The sequence below is a fragment of the Falco cherrug genome, chromosome 10 (assembly GCF_023634085.1).
Source record: "Falco cherrug isolate bFalChe1 chromosome 10, bFalChe1.pri, whole genome shotgun sequence".
Lineage (NCBI taxonomy): Eukaryota > Metazoa > Chordata > Aves > Falconiformes > Falconidae > Falco > Falco cherrug.
This window is the reverse complement of record NC_073706.1, coordinates 21,854,415-21,874,958: the sequence shown is the minus strand read 5'-3', so window position 1 is coordinate 21,874,958 and position 20,544 is coordinate 21,854,415. Positions and strand designations below refer to the sequence as shown.

At 39.9% G+C, this 20,544-nt stretch overlaps 1 protein-coding gene across 7 annotated transcripts in view; it reads right to left on the bottom strand.

Annotated features, from left to right (window-relative positions):
- The window catches only part of NAV2 (neuron navigator 2), a 410,392-nt gene that overhangs the window by 137,112 nt on the left and 252,736 nt on the right, over positions 1-20,544 (bottom strand). For all 7 annotated transcript variants that reach the window (XM_055721725.1, XM_055721726.1, XM_055721720.1 and 4 more), the window contains exons 3-4: positions 19,121-19,173; positions 3,498-3,570 (exon numbers count right to left, since the gene is read on the bottom strand). In XM_055721725.1, coding sequence (XP_055577700.1) covers positions 3,498-3,570; positions 19,121-19,173 — 126 coding nt within the window. The remainder of the gene's footprint in view (positions 1-3,497; positions 3,571-19,120; positions 19,174-20,544) is intronic.

Sequence of the window (20,544 nt, the reverse complement as noted above, 5' to 3'; positions counted from 1 at the left end):
GGAACATGATCTGAATGTGAACGATACTGGGAATTTTATAAAAACAAGGAAGGGAAATGCAAGGAGTTAATTTCCACCACACACACTTGATCTGCAGGCAGTTTTTGATAATTAAAGAGTAATTTTTTGAAGACTATACTTAAGTGTACTCAGTGGTATCATTGAACTCTGGTAGCCTGGTAAGTGCCCTACTTGTGCTTAAAACAGCACCGTATGGTCACCATCAGTGACTGCAGATCTTTAGCATATTCACTGCATAAATCTGTAGCAAAAGGCCATGTCTAAATGGCACATATGTATCAGAGCAGGTTCTTTTCACTGGAAGGACATGACACATGAACTCCCAAATTGTTTCAACATGTAGGAGTCATTCAAATCCCGGTTTTGAATCATTAACTTCCTCCCACACTAAAACTGCACTATTGAAAAATACGTGTTCTCAAGCAACCCAGGAGAGACTTCAATGTTTACTCCCATTTGGAAGCAATCACAATCTTCTCCTTCCTCCTCGATGAGGATCTGCCAGCGAAGTAAACAAAGTTGTTTGCAGTGGACCTAGCAGGTCTTGGCAACTTGCGCAGAAACACTGGCTTGTTTGGTTAAGGCACTCTTCACTTTAAGTGGTTCTGTGTTCTCTCCTGTTTAGTTTCCCCCTCCTTCATCAGCACCATTAAGGAGGGACTGAGAACAGAAACTGAATTCCTTGTTGTATTCAAGTCCTTTAACTTCATTTTACAAAAAATGCTTCTTCCCCCTCCTGCTGTCACTTTTTTCCTTCAATGTTAGTGGTGGAGCCAGTACATTCTCTCATTCATATGCTGGCAGCACACATTACTGGTCTCTTCCTAGCTTCTGTATGATTTAAAATGTTAATTCCTAGACAGCGTAAAAGAAGGGAAGAAATACAAACCCAGTGAAGCCATGGGATAACCTATATCCTACAGAGTCTGACTTGCGATTTGGCGGGAGAGCAACGAACGAACATTAATCATGCTGTCGCTGCCCCAGTGCGAACAACACAGCACTGCCAACTTTGCACAGCCAGGAAGTTTTCTTATAATCTGCTTTTTTTCTTATATTTTGCATTGTATAAAGACAGGTAAATGACGTGACGTTTATTGTAGTTTTACATATCATATCGAGGTCAAAACTGGCTTTTACAATGGATTCAGTTGCATTTTCTTTTTAACCGTTTCCTGGTAAACAAACTTTTTGCTGTTAGAAGTTTTAGCTCATACTTTTGTTTTCTTGACATGAGAATCCTGATTCTAACCGAGCTATTGAGGTATATAATGCAGGCAGTACTTGGGCTGACTATATTAAAGCTTTGCTTTGGAAGAAAATACGTTATTGCTGTTCTAACCCAGCTTAAAGGATATACCACAGAAGACAACAGCTAATGTTCAGCCTCCTCTTTCCCTACTAGTGGTGGCATAAGCAGGTTAGAACAATGTGTACTAAATATCTGCCTCTTTGCTTCCCACACTTACGAACCATGTCAAAATTAGTGTAATGACATTTCAAATACACATTTTAAAGTGCCTTGTAAGATCTCATAGACTAGGATGAGGTAGGAGGCTTATTTTTGAGGACAGCAAGGAATTCTTTAAGCTACTTTCCAAATTGTGAAAATGTATTTTTAAATTGTAATATTTAATAAGTTTTTAAAAAATAATAGCTGTAGTTTTATAGGGGAGTTACAGAAGTTTTTAATATTTCTGTAACTTTTTTAATGTAGCACACATATACAAAACCCATGTACATGATGGTTTCACCACAGAGTTCATCCACAGTGGGTATCTAGCATTCACTTCATAAACATCATTTACCAACAATAAAGAAAAGGCTTCAAATCTTCAATTCAAAGCTGAGACTTCAGACCATGATGATAATGTGCACGGTGCTGCGTTTTGGATTTGTGACTACACCAGTGTTGATAAGGCACCGCTGTTTTGTTGTTGCCGAGTGATGCTTGCACAGCGCCAAGGCTTTCTCTTTTTCCCACACTGCCTTCCCCCAGTGTGCAGACAGGGGTGGGCAAGAACCTGGGAGGGGACACGACCTGGACAGCTGACTGAAGAGATATCCCATGCCATATTAAGATCACTCTCAACAATAAAAACTGAGGTTGGTGGTGGGAGGGTGGTGGGGAGGCAGCTATTGTTGGGAAATGGGCTGGGCATCTGTCTGCTTGTGGGAGGTGGCAAGTGATTGCCTTTGCATCACTTGTTTTGGTTTTTTTCTTCCTCTTTCCTTCACCCATTAGACTATCTTTATCTTGATCCAGCTGTTTTGTCACTTTTTCTCTTAGTATTCCCTCTCTCATCCCGCTAGGAGTGAGCAAGCAGCGGTGCAGGGCTTAGCTGCTGGCTGGGGTCAGCCCACCACATCTACACACCCTTCCTTGCCTTCCTTGTTTGAACTATAGGATTCCTTCAGAGGAAGAAAACATGGCTTTAAACGTACAGGTAATTAAGTTATTCACACACAAGTAACAGTACATGGCATGTACTGTTTATATACAGTATATATAAACTGTTTTATATATATAAAAAAATAAATATATATATATATATATCTACAACACTATTACTGCCTCAAAATTAAGTTTGCAAAGACACTTAGTCACCAAACCTAACTTGAAGTCTCACCTGATGCCACACATTCAATTATTTGTTCTGTGGAGCTCTGAAGGAGGTGGCACACAGTATATTCAAAGTTTGCCTTAGCAGCTACTGAATCCAATTGCTTTTTTTGAATTGTTATTTACATGCAAACGTAAATGAAAGTTGGTGCTGAGGATGACAGAAATCTATTCAATCTCTTAATAAGACAACAGTTAAACAGTTTCTGAGCCAACAGGTACCATACCTCCTGACAGATATCATGTACTGGCATAAAGGAATATAGTACACAGAGTCATGTTTGGATTTCAGAAAAATGCTGGTGCTCCTCAAAAGCAGAGTGATTAATTAGAGGTCAAAACATCTTTTTTGTTTTTGTTATAAACACTCAGATTTTATTGTTCCATGCAAACGGAAACAAGCTTTAAAAAAAAAATCTTCCTTAAAAAAGAAAATCAAGCAGGATACTTCTTCAGGTAAAAGAGTAACTGAAGAATGAGGAAATAAATATCTCTCTCAAAAGGCAAACAACAACCAGCAATTAATTTTAAATATCTGCAAAATCTACACTCTGATACATGTGCCAGTTATAGAACTTAGATGAGAAATTTCTGGTTTTTAACAGAAGGAAACAAAGAAGTGACTGAATTCTAATTTGTTCTCACTGATTATTTTTAAAAGCCACCTGTGTGGAGATTAGATACGTATTTTACCTACCTTTCACACCGAGATGAGGGAAAAAGTAGTAAAGACTGTAAAAAATGTAAATTATCCATATTGATATTCCATTACACTCCATGTTCTGGTTACAATCACAAGTAGTAATTCAGGTTCCTCATTTAAAATTAAATTTTAAACAATCAATTGACTCACCTTCTGCAGACAGCCCCTGTATGTTAATCCCCTTAGCAGCCAAGAAACTGAGGCATGCATCTATGTTTTCAATCTGTTCAGGAACAAACAAACAAACGAGACACACAGAAATAAAATGCATTGTAATAATTGTTTACTTTCATCTCCTGCCACCCTTTATTGCACTCAGCCTTTGTATCACACAAAAAGTCTCATTTCTCACTGTATGGAATCCATAATCTGAAACCTCCTCAGTTACTAAGGTCCTAAACAGAGTACTACATGGGTCAGGACTCAGGACTTTCTGTTATTTGCACTTGTATGAAATGAGTTAGTTAATACTCTAACCATGAAAGGCGATCACTACATATCTTACTAAAGGGTCAAGGATGTTATGCCAGGATTTTTAACCTACAATATGTATAACAAACACAAAACCAAAAATAAACACGGAGGCCACATTTGCTGGAGGAGGCAGATAGCCACTTGCTCTTAAGTTGACAGCTGGCAAAAGTTTCCAGCCACAAAAGCAGTCAAATATAAAAACTGTAACTGGAAACCCCAGCCGGAATCCAAAAAATGTTCCCTCGCAACATTCTCCACGTGTCAGAAAGGACAGGCAACCTTGGCCCCTCACTGTGGGACAAATCCTGCCCTTCAGAGAGGTGGTACAATGGTACTAAATTGCACAGGATAAAATTAATTCTAAGTAGGTAGGGGTCTTCTGCACAACAAGTCCGACTGGTAGTGACTACAGCTGCTATATACAGACCGGACTCAAATCCCAGCTAACAAAGTGAACTCCAGAAAGGCTGGATGAGTCAGGCATGGCATTTTTTCTACCATACCTGAATATCGCAATCTTGCAGTAGCTTCACACTTAACTTTGCCACCAAGCTCCCACTGAAGCCCTGCTGTCATATTCAGACAATGATGCAGAGAGCTGCCAGCCCCTCCCAGACCAAAGCACTTCTATACAAAAGCAAGCTTAGACACCTTGGGAGGCTGCAAGCAACAGCATTTTAGGAAATACCATGTTTCATGTGTGGTTACACAGAAGACTTTTGGATAATACCACTGAACCATTTTTTATTTCATCATAGTAATCACTAAGTGATAAAACAGGGTCTCCACGTCTCAACATCTTGCAAACATTAACTTACTAATTCCTAAAGTATCACAACCAAACACTGCTTCTACTTTATAGGTAAGGAAGGAGACAGACATGAGGCCCCCACGCTTGCTCTCACGTAACTACCTTTCTTCTGTGAAGTTTGGAGACATCAAAAGGGAAGGTTAAAGATCCAGCTTCCCTGTCAGCTCCTGCCTGCCCTCAAAAAAAATACACTGTGAGGGCTGCGTGGTGTTCTGGAGGCTGAGCTCCCAGCACCTGACTTCACTTCCCTTCCTTCTCAAAGTAATAAAATAGTACCAGGGAAGCTGCCAGAGATCCTCCAGCACGGATTACTCTCAAGGTACTTCCATTTATTGTCTATAACTATAACAATAAAAACATTCTTTTCTATTGGGGGGGGGGGAGAAAGTTACTGGCATTACCTGTGATTTCGACAATTAGAAACACCGACATGCTCAAAACTTCTATCAACCTCATTACACTTTGAGATATACTATATACTTTCAAACCCAGATAGATACCGAAGAACACATTTCCTGTAACATTCAGAACTTACAGCCCGTAGCAGGGTGCAGTTCAAAGGTTCATTTATCCACAGTTCAATACGACACGACAGCCCATCTCTACCCATTTCCTTCCTCAGCACTCAACAACCCTTTCAAGTTTCCAACACCGCTCTTTTATTGAGGTGATTGGGATTTTGCCAGAAAGCCAAGGTTCACCTTTGCAAGAATAAACATCACATAAAAGCATCAATCCATTTCTACTACCTCCACTTAACAAGCTGCATCATTACAAGAACATCTCCAGACTTCCACAGCTGTGAGTAGACGTCTCCTCTGTTAATCAGGAGGATTCCTCAGGTTAGTGAGTAAAGATAAGCAATATCTCATCTCCACTCCAGATCTGCAGCTGTAAAAGCTCCAAGGAGCTCTTTCAGTCCTGCTTTGCTTTTCTTCCCAGGTCCCTCATCTTGGCTCAAACTGTCCTGGAGGCCAGAGTGACCAGAGGATTAAAATCTACTTCTGGGTAGCAAGTGCCTCCTCACCCGTGCCCTCACTCTTGGTGCTACAGAGTAGTCCTTGCTGACTACTTCATCTCATGCTCATTGCAGATCAGATTCAGATTCAGGAGTCCCCTTTAAAGTCAACTCCACTTCTTCCCTGGGACAACGACGCAGTTTTTACTGAGCACTTTAGCCACTTAATTAAGATACACCGCTCCCACCTCCCGGGGGATGACTTCAAGCGCCAATGCCTGAGGTGTGAATTTGGCCCACAGGGTGAGTGCCCTGGACCTCGCTGCCGTACGAAGGCACAGATGGCTACCTCGCCACACCAGCTGTAATGCCTAGCTAAAGGCTGTGAAAAACAGGGCTTGGTGCTAGACTGGTATAGAAAAAGAATGACGATATTAAAAAATAAAGATGCAGTAAAAAAGATACAGAACTTGGACTGTCAAAAATCTCTGGTGCATTACAGTCAAGAACTCATAATAATCAAAACCTTCTAGAAACAGGAAAGTGTCCCATTTCCGTACTTAAAACCAAGCACAATGAAATAAAGTGGTAATAACAGAGGCTTGCAAAAGCAAACCTCTTACATTCAGAACATGAAGTGCTACGATAAGATCCTATGGAGAAGTACAGCATTGCACATACATGGAATTCACTAAAAAAACAAACAAATGAAGGATAAAAACGCATCAATGATTCTGTTAACATTTATGCAGTATCTGTAACGATAACAACAGCGTTACTTGGCAGAATGACAGGAATGTGAGCAATTAGTTGATTTTGAAGGAAAAATAAAGCCTGAAAAGGAAAATGGAAAGAAATTTGGGGACTTTCAAGAAGAAATTGAAACACAGAATGCAGGTCTATAGCTGAGATGATTCAAATTTAGTGTTGGTAGGAATTCAAGGTGCTTCCCACACAATGACTGGCTGGTGGCCCACATGAAAGTGGTTTAGGACTGCTATCCAGCTCCAGGGGAAAAGGGCTCATGCTCATTTGGCACTTGAGCCTCTGAAGAGGCAAAAGCCCTGAATGCTCGACCAGAGCTGTCTGCTAACCCCGGTGAGGTGCCAAGAATGAAAGATGTGATGCTGGGATGCATGAGGGAAGCAATCATCAATTTTTCCTGTTGTAAAAACTAAAGTTAAGAAAGCGACTGAAATCTTCATATGTCAAATAGCTTAAGGTATTAATACTATTTTGTGGCCACTGGCCTGAGTGAAGAGCCCTACCCTTGGCTAAATTACTCTCAACAAACATGCACTAGAAAGAAGCATTTCCAACAGTGTAACATTTAACAAAGTTCACCTATAAAAGCTCCAGGGAAGGCTTCTGTCTCTAGCCCCTGCTATATTAACAGCAAAACTAATTATTTATAACCCGCAAATATTGTTTTATGGAGAAAGATCCCCCAGTGCATACAGAGCTGGAGCTAACAAGCTATTCTGAAGTAGTAGCATGGTAGTTAGACCACTTAGATATATGGACCTAGGACAGAAGTGAAGTTCCTGGATAGATCTCACCTAAGAAAATGCCTAATGACCCTGTGTCACGGTGACTTCCAACACAAAGTGCAGCTCCTCCTTGAAATTACAGCATTCAGCAGCAAATCATCACCGAGACTCTATAGGCCGTTTCTTGGCCAAGTCCTCGCATTGCTTAAACTCCTTAAGCAGATAGGAACTGACTGGATTTGCCAGAGGGGAGCATATATAACCTTTTTCATTGTAAACTACAATTTTTTTTTTGGCTGACAATTCTGATTTCTCATTTGCTTTGCCAGCAATGTTTAACACAGCAGAAGCAAAGCAGGAAAGATGGTAGTTGGACACTTTCATTTCCCGCCTACCCAAAACAGGGGAAAGCTGTATAAAAGAAGGAAAACCAAGGAAACATATACACAGTGATTATTTTACTCGGATGCCATTACTGGGAGCATCCAAAACTGAGCCTTGCCTTGTTAATTCACGGCCAAAAGCCCCAAATGAATTTGTATTTTTGAATGGCCACATATAAACTATTTCAGGTCTAGTCATCGATCACCTTTCCTCTTAACACAAATCTCTGGGTGGCACTTGGCAAGATGGGAGCAGAAGGCATCATGGCTAAGTAATATTTATTACACATGCCTAACTTTCCAATGCCAGACCAGCAGCAGTTGCTTTGCTACACCAATAAGACCATCAGCCTCTTGCTGGAAAAGCAGAATTAAAAGCTAGTGGTCACAGGTAATTAATGATTTCTAAGTACCTTTGTTAAGGACATACTGCACATCATCGTTTGCATTCCCACCAGACCTGCACACTCCTCATTCCTTCCTAGCTCCTACACATATGAAACTCAAGTACACACAAATTTAACAGCTTCACTGAATTCCTATGTGTGGATCAGAATACATTTATTTAATTCTTATTTAACTATGACTTTCCCAGGTATATGACTCAGATTTCCTTCTATTCTCAGCAGTACACTACAGTAATTATGTATTTCCGGCAACACTGGCCACCAGACCCACACAGGTTTTTGCACTTGTCATGTAATAGCAATTTCAATTTCTATTCTTGTCTGTGCTAGAAAGAAAACATGTCCTGGCCTGTACGAGCAGAAAAGGGCATGCCAGAAACAAAAAAGCACCAAACACCCAAATATCCCCATCCTGTAGCCAGTAAAAGTAGACCTATAGGTGGGTACCGATACATGTTGAACCTTGACTATATCAAAGGCTTGAATATGGAAATGGTCTACAGCCAAAGCTGTCTGTCCAAGTCTGCCAAGTCAAACAGACAGGGTAAACCATAACACTAGTGCTGCCATGTGACAGATACAGATGTTTTTCTCAAACAGAAGTCAGAATCACTTACTGTAGGTTCCTTTACATAGAAACCATGGGAAGTTTCTCATGTTATGATGCAAGTCGTCTGCTCCCAGCTTTCACAGTGATAGACGTGGAGTTTTTATGAGCTTATCCAGAAAACCCACTATTTATATTGAAAACGGTGCTTTCCATTTAACTTGAGCCTCCATGTTATGTACAGTATATTAGTTTTCAAAGAAGATGATGATTGATTTAATGTGAAAGTTTTTGAAGTTTCACAAACCCTTATGCAATATTCTGGCAGACTTCACATACAATGTGGAAACGAGGAAGGAGCCTATCTCAAGCTGTTTTCAGCAAGCTGTTTCATAAGGAAAAATCTATTCCTTGTCTGTATTTTCAGATCAAGCTTTTACACTCAATATTTCTGTATCATAAAGCTTTGGAAGAGCCTTAAAATCTTAAGCATTGCATTGACAATCCTTAAAACCCTGGAGATTTGGGGGAGGAAGGGGTTCTCCCTTCAAATAATGTCTCATTCGCACTATTTCCTAAACATAATTATATGTGAAAAATACCAAGGCAAAGCTGCAAATTCCATCTTCCCCAGAAGGAGAGGCACTAACTATTATCGCTTTGTTTAAAATAAATCTTCCATTAGTAGTTATCGCAATCAAAATGTTGGCATTTTTAAAGAAAATAATACGTTGCTCCTAGTGTTCATATGCTGCTCCTGACTATTTGGATAAAAATGTCTCTCAAAATTAAGTTTCAGGATTTTAACAGAACTTGGTGGTTATCTTAGAAGTAACAGACATGTAACATAAGGGCGAACTAAGCTAATCCATATGCTGAACCCAGGCTGTAACCGACCTAGTCACAGAAACAAAAATCTGTTATCACAGGTACACTGTTTTCATATCTATGTGAAGAGTTGACTCTCTCTGTTACAAATGTATGATCTCTATTTTTCTAAGAAAAGTACAGTTTGGGCACTAATCTAAGGCTAAAGAACTAGCGTAAGCCTCATCTCTTGCATCCCCTTCTCTGTGACCCTGGATAAAACTTTCCTGTGCCTCAGCTCTTGCTCTGAAAAGAACGGGACAAATATTCCATATTCACTCATAAAGTGCCTAATATAAATAGAAATGGGGGCAGTCAGCACCACAGAGAAAGCTGTGATTCATTATTGCCAAAATTTCTAATTACATCAAAGAGCATCCAAAGGGCATCCCCTATTGTGAATGGTTTCAGACAATCCTGCATGGCTCACAGAGCTTGCCAAAGCTGATCTGGTCTGAGAGAGATAGATGGAAGGGTTGTAGAATTCTTTAGTTTATTTTGAAATTCAGCTTTTCAAGGCTTTTTCATGTTTATTTATTCAAAACTGAAACCTTCCTATGGGGGAAAAAAAAAAGTAAAGGGTAATTTCTTTGAAAACTATCCCTGGAAATATTATTTTTGGATCAGCTTTTCAGGATCAGGCCTTAAATATATTTGAAAAGTTGAAGTGGATAATTTGTGTATAATTTGAAAACTTCAGACATCCTAAATTATCATTAGTTAAGCAACAAGTTCAACTTTGCAAAACAGCCATCAAGAGTATCCTGCCTCTGGAGAATCATTCATTTAGGGTACAGATGAAACTCTTTGCTGGTCTCGATAGACACTTGACTAGATTTCAGCACATAGCACACCAACTGTACATTACTGGCACTACATCTCAGCTTATATGTAACTGAAGACAGGAACAGATGGGGAGAAGCCACGGCTGTGCTCAGTGAACACACATGGGGAAGGTAGCAAGTCCCATGAATGCTTCATTTCCACCCTCCTCAGTTGCTTGCAGGAGACCCTCTTCTATCTGGGGCTTACAGACTGAAAGTTAGGTGTCTAGTGCCGTGCAGCTGGAATGAAATTAAAAACATCAATACCTAGTGAAGATGAACTTCTTCCCAAAACATCCTTCAACTCTACATTAAAAGAATATTTTTTTAAAAAGCATAAATACTTCAAAGGAAGGACTGACACTAAACCCACTCAATGCAGTAAGCGCTGGCTCTTGTACGCTGTTGTATTTCCTCAAATACCAGCTCAGGTGTTGACGGCTCTGTATATCATTAACTTCAATTTGCAGCAGGAATCCAGAATTTCACAAAACTCATGTAGAAAGAACAATGCAGAATGTTTTATCACAAACAGCTTTTAGCTCAGAAAAGTTTTGTATTAATACTGCTGCACTCTATTAAATCATTAATTACAAAAATCAAACAACCTACCTATCAACAATTTAAGTAATGCAAATAAATTACAGATTGTCAATTATCGCGAGGTGACAGTACATCAGCAAATGATCTGGTTTCGTTTACTCAAATACATACAACTGTGTGTCACGTGAAGGACCTCTTGCAATATAGCTGTTGACAGTTGTTTGTTTCTAAAAAAGATCCATGGGAAGGGAGCTACCGCCCCAGCCTGTTCCCAGGCACAGCGTACCCTCTCTGCCCTGGCCAACATGCATACTTATGTCCCGAGGGCTGAGGGTCACAGCTCCACCTGCTCCCAATGGATTTATTCTGGTGGCTGGAGGGGCACCACCACATATATGCCCTCTCCTTTGCACCTGGATACTGAGTAACATCTCTTACTGAAATTCACCTGCATAATTGCTTAGGACAAGTACAATAGTGCTGTTTAAATATATTTCATAATCCTACATAAAAAGCAAAATAAAGTTATCTGGGTATGTATTACCTTCACAGACTAATTAAAATAACAGTATATAAGCAATGGCTGGAAATCGAAGATCTATGACAAGACACTTGAACAAAAAGTTTATTTCTCTGGGCCATATAACGCTTCATAAAAGCTACGATCTGTTTCAGATACTCAAGAGTGAAGAGTTTAGTACTACATATCCTGTAAAAAGCAGCAAAGACCTAGGTACCAGAAGAAACCACCATACAAACAGCATCTCACATCATTCTTACATCTCGCATTCTTACATCACAAACCTGACAGAGAAATTTAAAACATTCTTGTTTAATATTAAGTGTCAGTGTACTGTTTTCAAGCAGTGCAGCAGACAGTGGAGTTTCAGTTGAGAAAGCAAAGCAACAATGCACAACTCTGAAACCACGAATAAGCTTGCAGACATGAGCAGATACTCTTGTTATTGACCTAAGCTTTAAACTCAGGTGACTGTGACCGTAGTCGTCCAAAATGGCAGCAAAAAGTTGTCTTTGTCACCAGCATTGAGAAAAAATAATTAATTTCCCAGAAAATAGAAAAAAAAATGAATGTTTACTTCCACCTGTCCTTCCATCAACCTTCTTTCTTTAGTAAAGGCTCAGATAACATTAGCCCTGTATTAAAACCAGAAGTGATCCCTGACAGACTCCACACAAAATTTAGTCCGAGCACAATTTTGGCTCATGGTACCAAGCTCAACACCAGCAGAGTCTCAGGGAAACTAATGAACTCTACGGCACCTACTCCGGCCTCACCAGGGACACCGTTTCAGACACGGCACGTGCCTGACGCACAGGCGGAGGAAGCTACAGACTGTCATCCGTGATTTCCCATTTCCCCCCATTTATGCAAAACAGCAAGAAGCTGTATGTTTGTAAAGTATTGCATAAAAGGTATATTCATGTAATAATTTTGCATAAATAATAGACATGGCAAACAGAGTTATTTTTCTAGACTTCGGAGCAGCTGTAAACACCTAAGTGAAAGATACAGCAATCGCCACGTACGTATGTGCACCGACCCCGGCCCCTTAACACATCTGCTGTTTCATGTATTTAGTCCACATGGGAGGCAGAACCATAGGTATTTTAGATGTGATAATTCAGTTTAACAGCAAAATAAATGATCAAATAGAAACTAATTCTGTTTTTACAGTTAAGCTCACATCTTCCAGTTTTTCCATTAAAATAACTTTTTCTCTATTGCTTTGTATTGAACCTTATACTGTTTCAGGGACAAATGATGTCTAAGTTCTTGCATCACTGAAAAGGGCAAAGAAATAGGTTGGGGACCGCAAAGATGATCCCCTTACAGAAAGGACAGACTGCCATCAGCAATGTCTCTGAAGGTACCACATACCACCTAACGGGCAGACAGTACGTATGCACTGCCTTATCTCCCACCTCTGCATGCAGGAGAGTTTTAGAAGCCCTTCCCTCCAGAAACGAAACAAGTATCTGTTTGGTGACACTTTATGATGCCTTATGGCAGGGAGATGTATATATTGGCCTTTCCCAATCCAGTCGAGCTCTGTTTATCATGTTATTTTCTGTGTAGGATGAGGGCAGGAGTGGAAGGGTGGCTTGTGGTTTTATTTAGACTGCAAGCTCTGCAACGCAGAAACCTATGATCCGACCATGCCTGTCTCACAATACACAATACACAACAATACACACAATACAAAAAACAATACACAAGCGGTAAGCGTCACAGCGTAACCACAGTCTGGATCTCTGGAAGAAAAATAGAGGCAGTAAAATGAATCTCATCTAGGAGCAACAGTCGTTATTTAAGTGAATAAGAAGGACATCTAAGTACAAGCAACATGGCAGATCACCTCTGTAGTTAATCATTCTTGTCTACATGACAGCACTAGTTCACATGTGATCAACGGAAACCCAGGAAGCTTAGAGAAAATGCTTTAAATGTTTGTAAACTCAGTATTTGGCCAAGTGCCCCCCCCCCCCCCCCAGCCAAGCTGAGAGAGCTAAGCCGGTGTCTGGCACAGCTCCAGGTAACATCTTCCCCCCACAGCTAACCTTCAGCTGTGAAGAAAGGTACCACGGGTTAGGGCTGAAAGAGACCCTTTTGTTACTGCAGTAACATTAAAACAGATTGAATTTCTAAATAAATACTGCCAGCAAGACACAAACTCCCCGAGCAAAGCAGGGGGAAGGCATACCAGAAAAGCTCCCTTTACTACATTGCTCAGAGCAACCTCGGAGTAGGATTACTTGGAAATATATGGCTATATTTAACCACTGGGATATGATTCCAAAAATCCCACGCTAGGATTTTGCAAAGGAAAAACATGCTTGTGATGCTTTTGATCTTTCCAGTAGAGCTGCTCCCCTGAATTAGCAGCACATGTCCAGGCAGCAGAGTCCTCCTCAGCTTTGGGGAATGGACCAGGCTTCAGCCCCAGCAACCCAGAGGGAGCCGGAGCAACAGCCTTCCAGATTTATTGCACCTAGCTATGGCACGTTTAGACAACACAGGGCATATAAAAATACTCAAAATGCTTAGGGGAGCAGATTAAAATGGATGCCTGCTCTTGAAGAGCAGAGACAGAATAATTTTTCTGTGAGAAAAATACAAGCAACTAAGAATTTATCTATTTTTCAAATACAGCAGCCATTTTTAGTCATTGGTACAAAACACATCAGCTCACCCACTTAGTGAATATTAACACAAACACAGTTAGTTGCTCAGCTCGTATTATTCCTACCAGTCAACTCACTAATGTGTAACCAACTGTACCCTTTAAGTATGGGCCGTATCACAGCAGCACTCACGTTTATTTCAATTCATTAAAGTGTTCTTTGAGAAAAAGGACACAAATATGTATAGGACGTGCCATACACACAAACAATGAAGATTTCAACATCTAATGCTTTTTTTACCGATAAGATTCACAGAGCAGGGGTTGGAGCTGGCAAGGGTCACACGGAGGAGGGAAGCGAACACCTGGCTCCAACAACGGAAATAAAACTCCCTGCGCTGCTCCCTTCCAAACCAGGGTCCCTACCAGGTTGGGGAATTTTCATACCAACTGTTCTTTGACTTTGGGTGTCACAAACATTACAGAACAGCTCATTTTCAGAATACAAAAAATCAGCTGAATACTAAAAGAATAGTCAAATTGCCATCACTAGAGTAAGGTTTCCTTGCAAATCAAGTCATCACATCAAAAACACAGCCTTCACCTCAATCTCAAAGTCCTTGGGGACAAATGCAAGCTCTGCCCCATGCTACAGTACGAGATTCTTTGTTTGCAAAACAAACAGTAGTAGAAAGACTGAGCAGCATTATTTTACTAGGACAGCTTGATAGCCACATCAGAAAGAGATGATTCTTTAAAAACTTCTGGTCAACACACAAAACCCCCCAATCTCCTTTTTGTTATTTGATAACACAGATACTTATGTACACAAAGAAATCATCCTTAAAAATAATGACACGCAGCCAGAAACCTACATGCAAACCACAGTTATTTCCTCCTCTATTTATAGGAGGGAACTGTGGTGTCGGTTCAGCCTACATGCTTTTCTGTTGCTCTGAATTCTTGTCTTGGGTGTCCCACAACTTCCCCAGGCTTAGCATGGAAAGATGAAAGAGTCTGGTGTATCCACCTACAGATTCCCCCATCCCCTTCCCTCCAGCACTGACAGCTTTGCTGCCACCCTACTCCTTCACACTTCAGTAACAAGGGTAACATACCATCACTTCTCAGACTTTCACACTTAACACTCCAGCTCTTCTATAGCATCATAATCTATGATGATTTTTTTCATTTTATTTTGAACCTTGGAAAAAATAAATTTGTTTTCTCATTAGCCTCTTCTCATACTTCTTTCTCATATATATAGGGACATGTCCTATCTCTTTCCAAGGTCACATTCAGTATTTCTTACCTTTACATTCAAGGGGCAAAATCCCCTCTACCTCTTCTATAAGACACTTTGCTGCTACTTCTTTTATTGCCTCTTCCAGTCCCATCTTCAGTTACGCTTCAATAGTTGCTCATGTCTGCCAACATACCCCTTCACTGGCAAGTATAAGCCCTCTCTTCTTTATTTTCATGTCCACATTTTCAAAATTATTTTTCTTTACTTGTCTCTCTCCCCCCAGTCACTTCTAGTCTAGCTGATATGGAGCTTCTCTTTCCTTCACTTCCAGGGGCTCTCTACTTTAACGCTCTGATCTTTCAAACACCTTCTTCTTCGCCTTTTTTTTTTTTAATATAATCTAAATTTTACCATTATCTCATCTGTTATGACATCTCATCTGCTATGATCACATCATAGGTGGTGACAACCTCCCTCTCTCTCCCTCCTTGCCATGCTATACAAAAAGGCTATATTAATATAGAAGGTAATAAAACGCTAAGCTATCACACTGTGCTAAAACGTCACTGGGAAACGTCCTTCAGAACCTGTGAGCATTTTACACAACATATTTCCTCACAGACAGAACACAGCCCCTACAAAGCAGAATTTGTATAGGCTGCCATTACAGTCAGACTTGATATATAACGTATAGCCTATAACAATGCACTTAAGTACTCTATTTTTTGTTTACTGTGTCATTTTACTAATATAAGTGATGTGAACCCTTTTACAATAGGTCACGTTCAGCACTTGTAAAGGCACCCACATCAGTAAGAATAATCTACAAGGGCAGGTATTAAACAATACCTTCTATATAGTCCAGAGTAGAGCTCAACATTCAGCATCCTGCAGAATATCACCCCCAAAACAAAAGGCAAATTGAAAAAAAGAAAAAAAAAATATCTCTTTTCTATAACCAAACAAAAAATTAGCAGAGATAGCCCTACTCGAGTTTATTGACCTCGGGCTTTTTTTTTTTTTTTTTTTTTTTTTTTTAAGAAGCATGTAGGAGAGGAAATTGGTCTTATGTTACTCTCTTTTGCCCAGTTATAAAGAACTATGCCAATATTATCTGGGCCTTCATCCTAAAAACTGAAATGCAGTTGTGGTGATGGTCTCCAAACGTTCCTGGTCCCAGAGCCTGTGCTCCGTAACACTACATCCTCTATTTAACCACAGGATTTTCTGCATGCCAGCTGGAATTAATCATCACAATTACAGGCTTTTGTTTAGAGGAGTATCTACAGAATAAAAACAGAGAGATTTGGAAAAGAAACTCCTGAAACGCGTCTTACGCAGAGAACAAGATATAGAATAGTCTATAATAAATTATATGAAAGCCAGCCAACTCTTATCTGGAGCAGAGGAAGACAGGGATCCTCCCCACAGCAGAGAAACCCAGACAAGATGACGATGGCCGATAGGTTCTCACCTAACTGATTTTTCATAAAGCCAGCGGGGGTCCTTGTCATGCCATTTCTGGCACTGGGACTAGGTCGATAAGCACTGATGGTCCCAAATGGTTCTGCAGTACTGAACTTGATTTGACAAGGCTTATTAGCGCTGGCTTTGAGCCTGACAGACCCAAGCTGTCCCTAACGCTCAATTTGGGCAAATTTGTATGATGCTTTCCAACACTGTAGCAATGGGAACAACAATGCAAAGCAACCCAATCTGGCTCTGGGTTGAGCTCACTAGGGTTTGGCAGGCTTTACTGGCCTAGGCCTGCGCCACATGGAAGCATGTATAGTTGCTTTCACACCCCCTTCAATGGGCTTGGAGGATACCAATTTGCTGCAGCTTTCTAAGCTGATACATCTGGCTGGACATGAGCTGGCTCTTCACAATTCAGCTCACGCGTGTGTCTGCCCATGGCATCCTGAGCCTACAAAGGAGAAAACTGCCCACAGGGGAAAAGATGATAGTAGGAGGCTTCTGTTATATTTCTATTTCATAAGCAAAATTAAATCTTCATTTATACTGTCTTTTTGTGTTGGTTTTGGTTTGGTTCCCCCCCCCCCCCCCCCAACCCTCTTCATTTGCGGTGCCCACCTTACAGACAAAACAATACAGATATGGATACCTGTACCTGAAAGATTAATTTGAAAAAATAAGACTAGACATCACCTGATTGAGTGTTTGAACTGACTGGATAGCCTCTGCTGCCTTTCTGAACCAGAAGTACCAGACACAAACACCGGCTCCCACCCGCTTAATATAGCTCACAAGCATTCTCCAGAGGAAAGTGCATTGAAATGCAAGGGATGAAGGCTGCTGTATCTAAACAAAGACTGTAACACGCACATTCTTCCTAGAACACAAAAGATCTGCAAAAGGGTTGTCTCCTTAAACACTGCAAGCAATTGCATGATCACCGCCTCTATGAAGATACTTACGTTTTTGCCATAGTATCTTTACTGTAAGATGATAAAGAGCTCTAAGCACATGCACTTAATAAACGCAAGCCATAAGCGTAATCCTGGCTTTTCTCATGTGAGGAAAACCACTTGGTGTCCCTAGCTATGACTGATGCACTAGGTCTCATGAGCAGGGGACACAGTGCTGCTCAGTCCACCCTCCCAAATGAGTGGCTGGAATAACATCAGAGGAGACAGCGCAGAGCAAACACTTCTTTCCAGCACTGTTCACAACTCCTGACCCAGCACATGCCCCCTGCATACCTCTGCCTATAAACAGATCTGACTTCTAGAAGCAAGCTACAACGTGCACCTGACTGTCCAACAGAACTGCGCTTGTTCCTTCATTGAGAATAATGACTTCAAGTGACTTAGTTACAATGTCCTGGAATTTGTTATAGACTCCAGTCCTGAAATTCGGTTCTTATGATACTATAATTTAACGTTCCACAAGTGTAATTGTCAAAATTTCCTCAATTATTTATACTCTAGACAGCTGCTGTGGGTACAGCAAGAATAGCAACCAATTGCTTCAAAGTAGTATGAAGTAGCAATGGCAAATCTTTTAGATGGCTTTATTTTTACAGAGCGCTTGCTCTGTGGGTTTAAGCAAGATTGGTAACTTCCAAAAACCAACAAAAACCCAAAACAGAACAACAGGATGCAGTGCAGTTTCTGATGTAAGATAGCAAACTCTCATCCAACCTTTAATCTTTCATTTAATTATGGGAGTGGTGGTGCACAGGTTGCCATTGTGGAGGCAGGGGCAGCTGGGAACAGAGTCATAAAAATGACAAACATTAAAACAACTTCACGTATCCCAAAGCGAGCATTTGCAATGCAAAGGAGAGATTTAAGAGTTTATATTCTAAAACGAGTTTTTTCTCAAGATACAGAAGGAAATAACCTTTTAAAGTATCATAGAATTTAAATGCTCCTCTCCTAAGATGCATTTGAATAATCAGTTTCTTATTATTTATGTTCTTAGTAAAGTTCTGCCTATAATTTTAGCTTCAGCAACACTCATACCAGATGTACTCTTGAGATACTATATGCCTTTAATTTTACATTCATTTTTAAATTTAAAACTTTTTTTAAATATTATATACAAGCAAGATATAAACCAGCTTTTTTTGCAAATTAAACCTTACCAGTTAAACCCAAGTTGCATACATAAACCGTCTTGAGGTTTACAATTTCAGATTTTTTCAGTTAGTGCATTTTGCTCATTTATTTTCTTTTCAAAGGCTATAGGAACTCTCAATCCAACTTCAAATTAAATATGTAATTCTGTATTTTTAATACTGCTGTCTATATAAAAGAACAAGATTTTATTTTTATACATTCCTGTTTAACTATGTGTTATTTCAGAAATATAAAAGTACCAATGTAAGAATAATATTGTTTAAGTATGTGATAAATTATAAGGCCTAATTCAACTACTGGGAAGTACAACAGGGCAAGAACTGTAATATTAATGTTCTTCAGATTATACCTTTGTTCTCACTACTGTGAAAAACTAATTAAAAATTGTTACTAGATGTCTCAGACATCGAAGTCACATACTCTCACTCAGTTCTCAACCACCTACACACAACCAACAGAAGACTTTACTACTTACCATCTGAGACCTATTTTTTGGGCAGCCATTTATGTCCTCAATCTTTTCATTTGCTGAAAAGAAGAAAAAAAAAGAAAGAGGAAATTAAGCAAAAAACTATACTGAAGTTGTTAATTTCAGTAATTTTCACAGCACTTGCTGCTAGCTAAATAAAGGGGTTTCAGATTGTAGTTGTCCAGTCAAAGTGAATATGTGAAACACTGAGACCCATCATTAAAAAAAAAAAAAAAAAAAGCAGCTGGAGTTTTCTGGTGTGTCATGCCTCTAGAGACAGCTGGGGGCAGAAAACAACTGCTCCGACATCATCTTACACAGTGACGGATAACGCCTTTAAACTACAAAAAAGATATAAACACTGGAAGCTGCAGCAATGCTGGGTAGAAAAGCAAATGCTACGCAAGTGCACGTCAGTGGAGTTGCTCGTACAGTGAATACAAGTTTTTAATCTAGATGGGAAATTCTTTATCAATAAGTCCATTTTTTTTTGTTTGTTTGTTTTAAATCACAAACCACAAGACTACTTTACAAGCATCTTGCCGTTGGCTTACATGCAACCCTACTTGCAGAAAAAGATACCGCTTCAATCTTTAAAGTCCCAAGTTGCTGCGGTAGTTAAATGTCTGCCTTAGCGCCTTTGCTCTGTTTCATGTTTCAGTCTTGGACCCCGAGGTGTGCTAGTGCTAGGCTCAAAAACCAGTTATAATCAAAGTTCAGGTTCCCACAGTTTTTCACTGTAATAGAGGTATGCGTCCACATCCCATCTGATAAACCAAAACGATTCACCTCCCATTGATTCTTATATTTAAAACTGTATTTTTACCAGTCTCACATACTCCCAACATCAGTCAGAATTCCCATCTCATTTCATGTCTGTCCTCGTTTAGGAGTGTCAAATTTGGCATACTATTCCAACAACAGTCATAAAAATTACAAAGAAGTAAGATAACTTCCCTCTTGCCTGGTATGCCCCTTTGTACACACAGAAGTATCACAGTACACCTTTATACACCAGGAATGCACTTAAGAACTGATGTTAATTTGAAAAAGATTGCAGCTAAATCCACCGTACTGTTCCCAGAGTGGCCTATCAGCCTCTACACACAGAGAGCACCAAGTTCTTCCAGGAACGTCATCTCAGATTTGGTCATACTGAAACAAAAATAATTTATTTAAATCCCATTTACAAATCCTATGCTTTTAATATTTATCATCTCTCAGTTTAGTATCATCCAATATCTTTATCAACTATATTTATAGTACTTTAAAAAACTGATAGCTATATCCCTACAAATTTGCACCATTCATAATTACTACTTGAAAGAACTAGTGAACTTCTGAGCTTTCTGTTGTTCGGGGGACACAAACAGAGATATCTCTAACAACCCAAGTCATTTTGTTTACCTTCCTTCAAAAAGAGCAGGTTT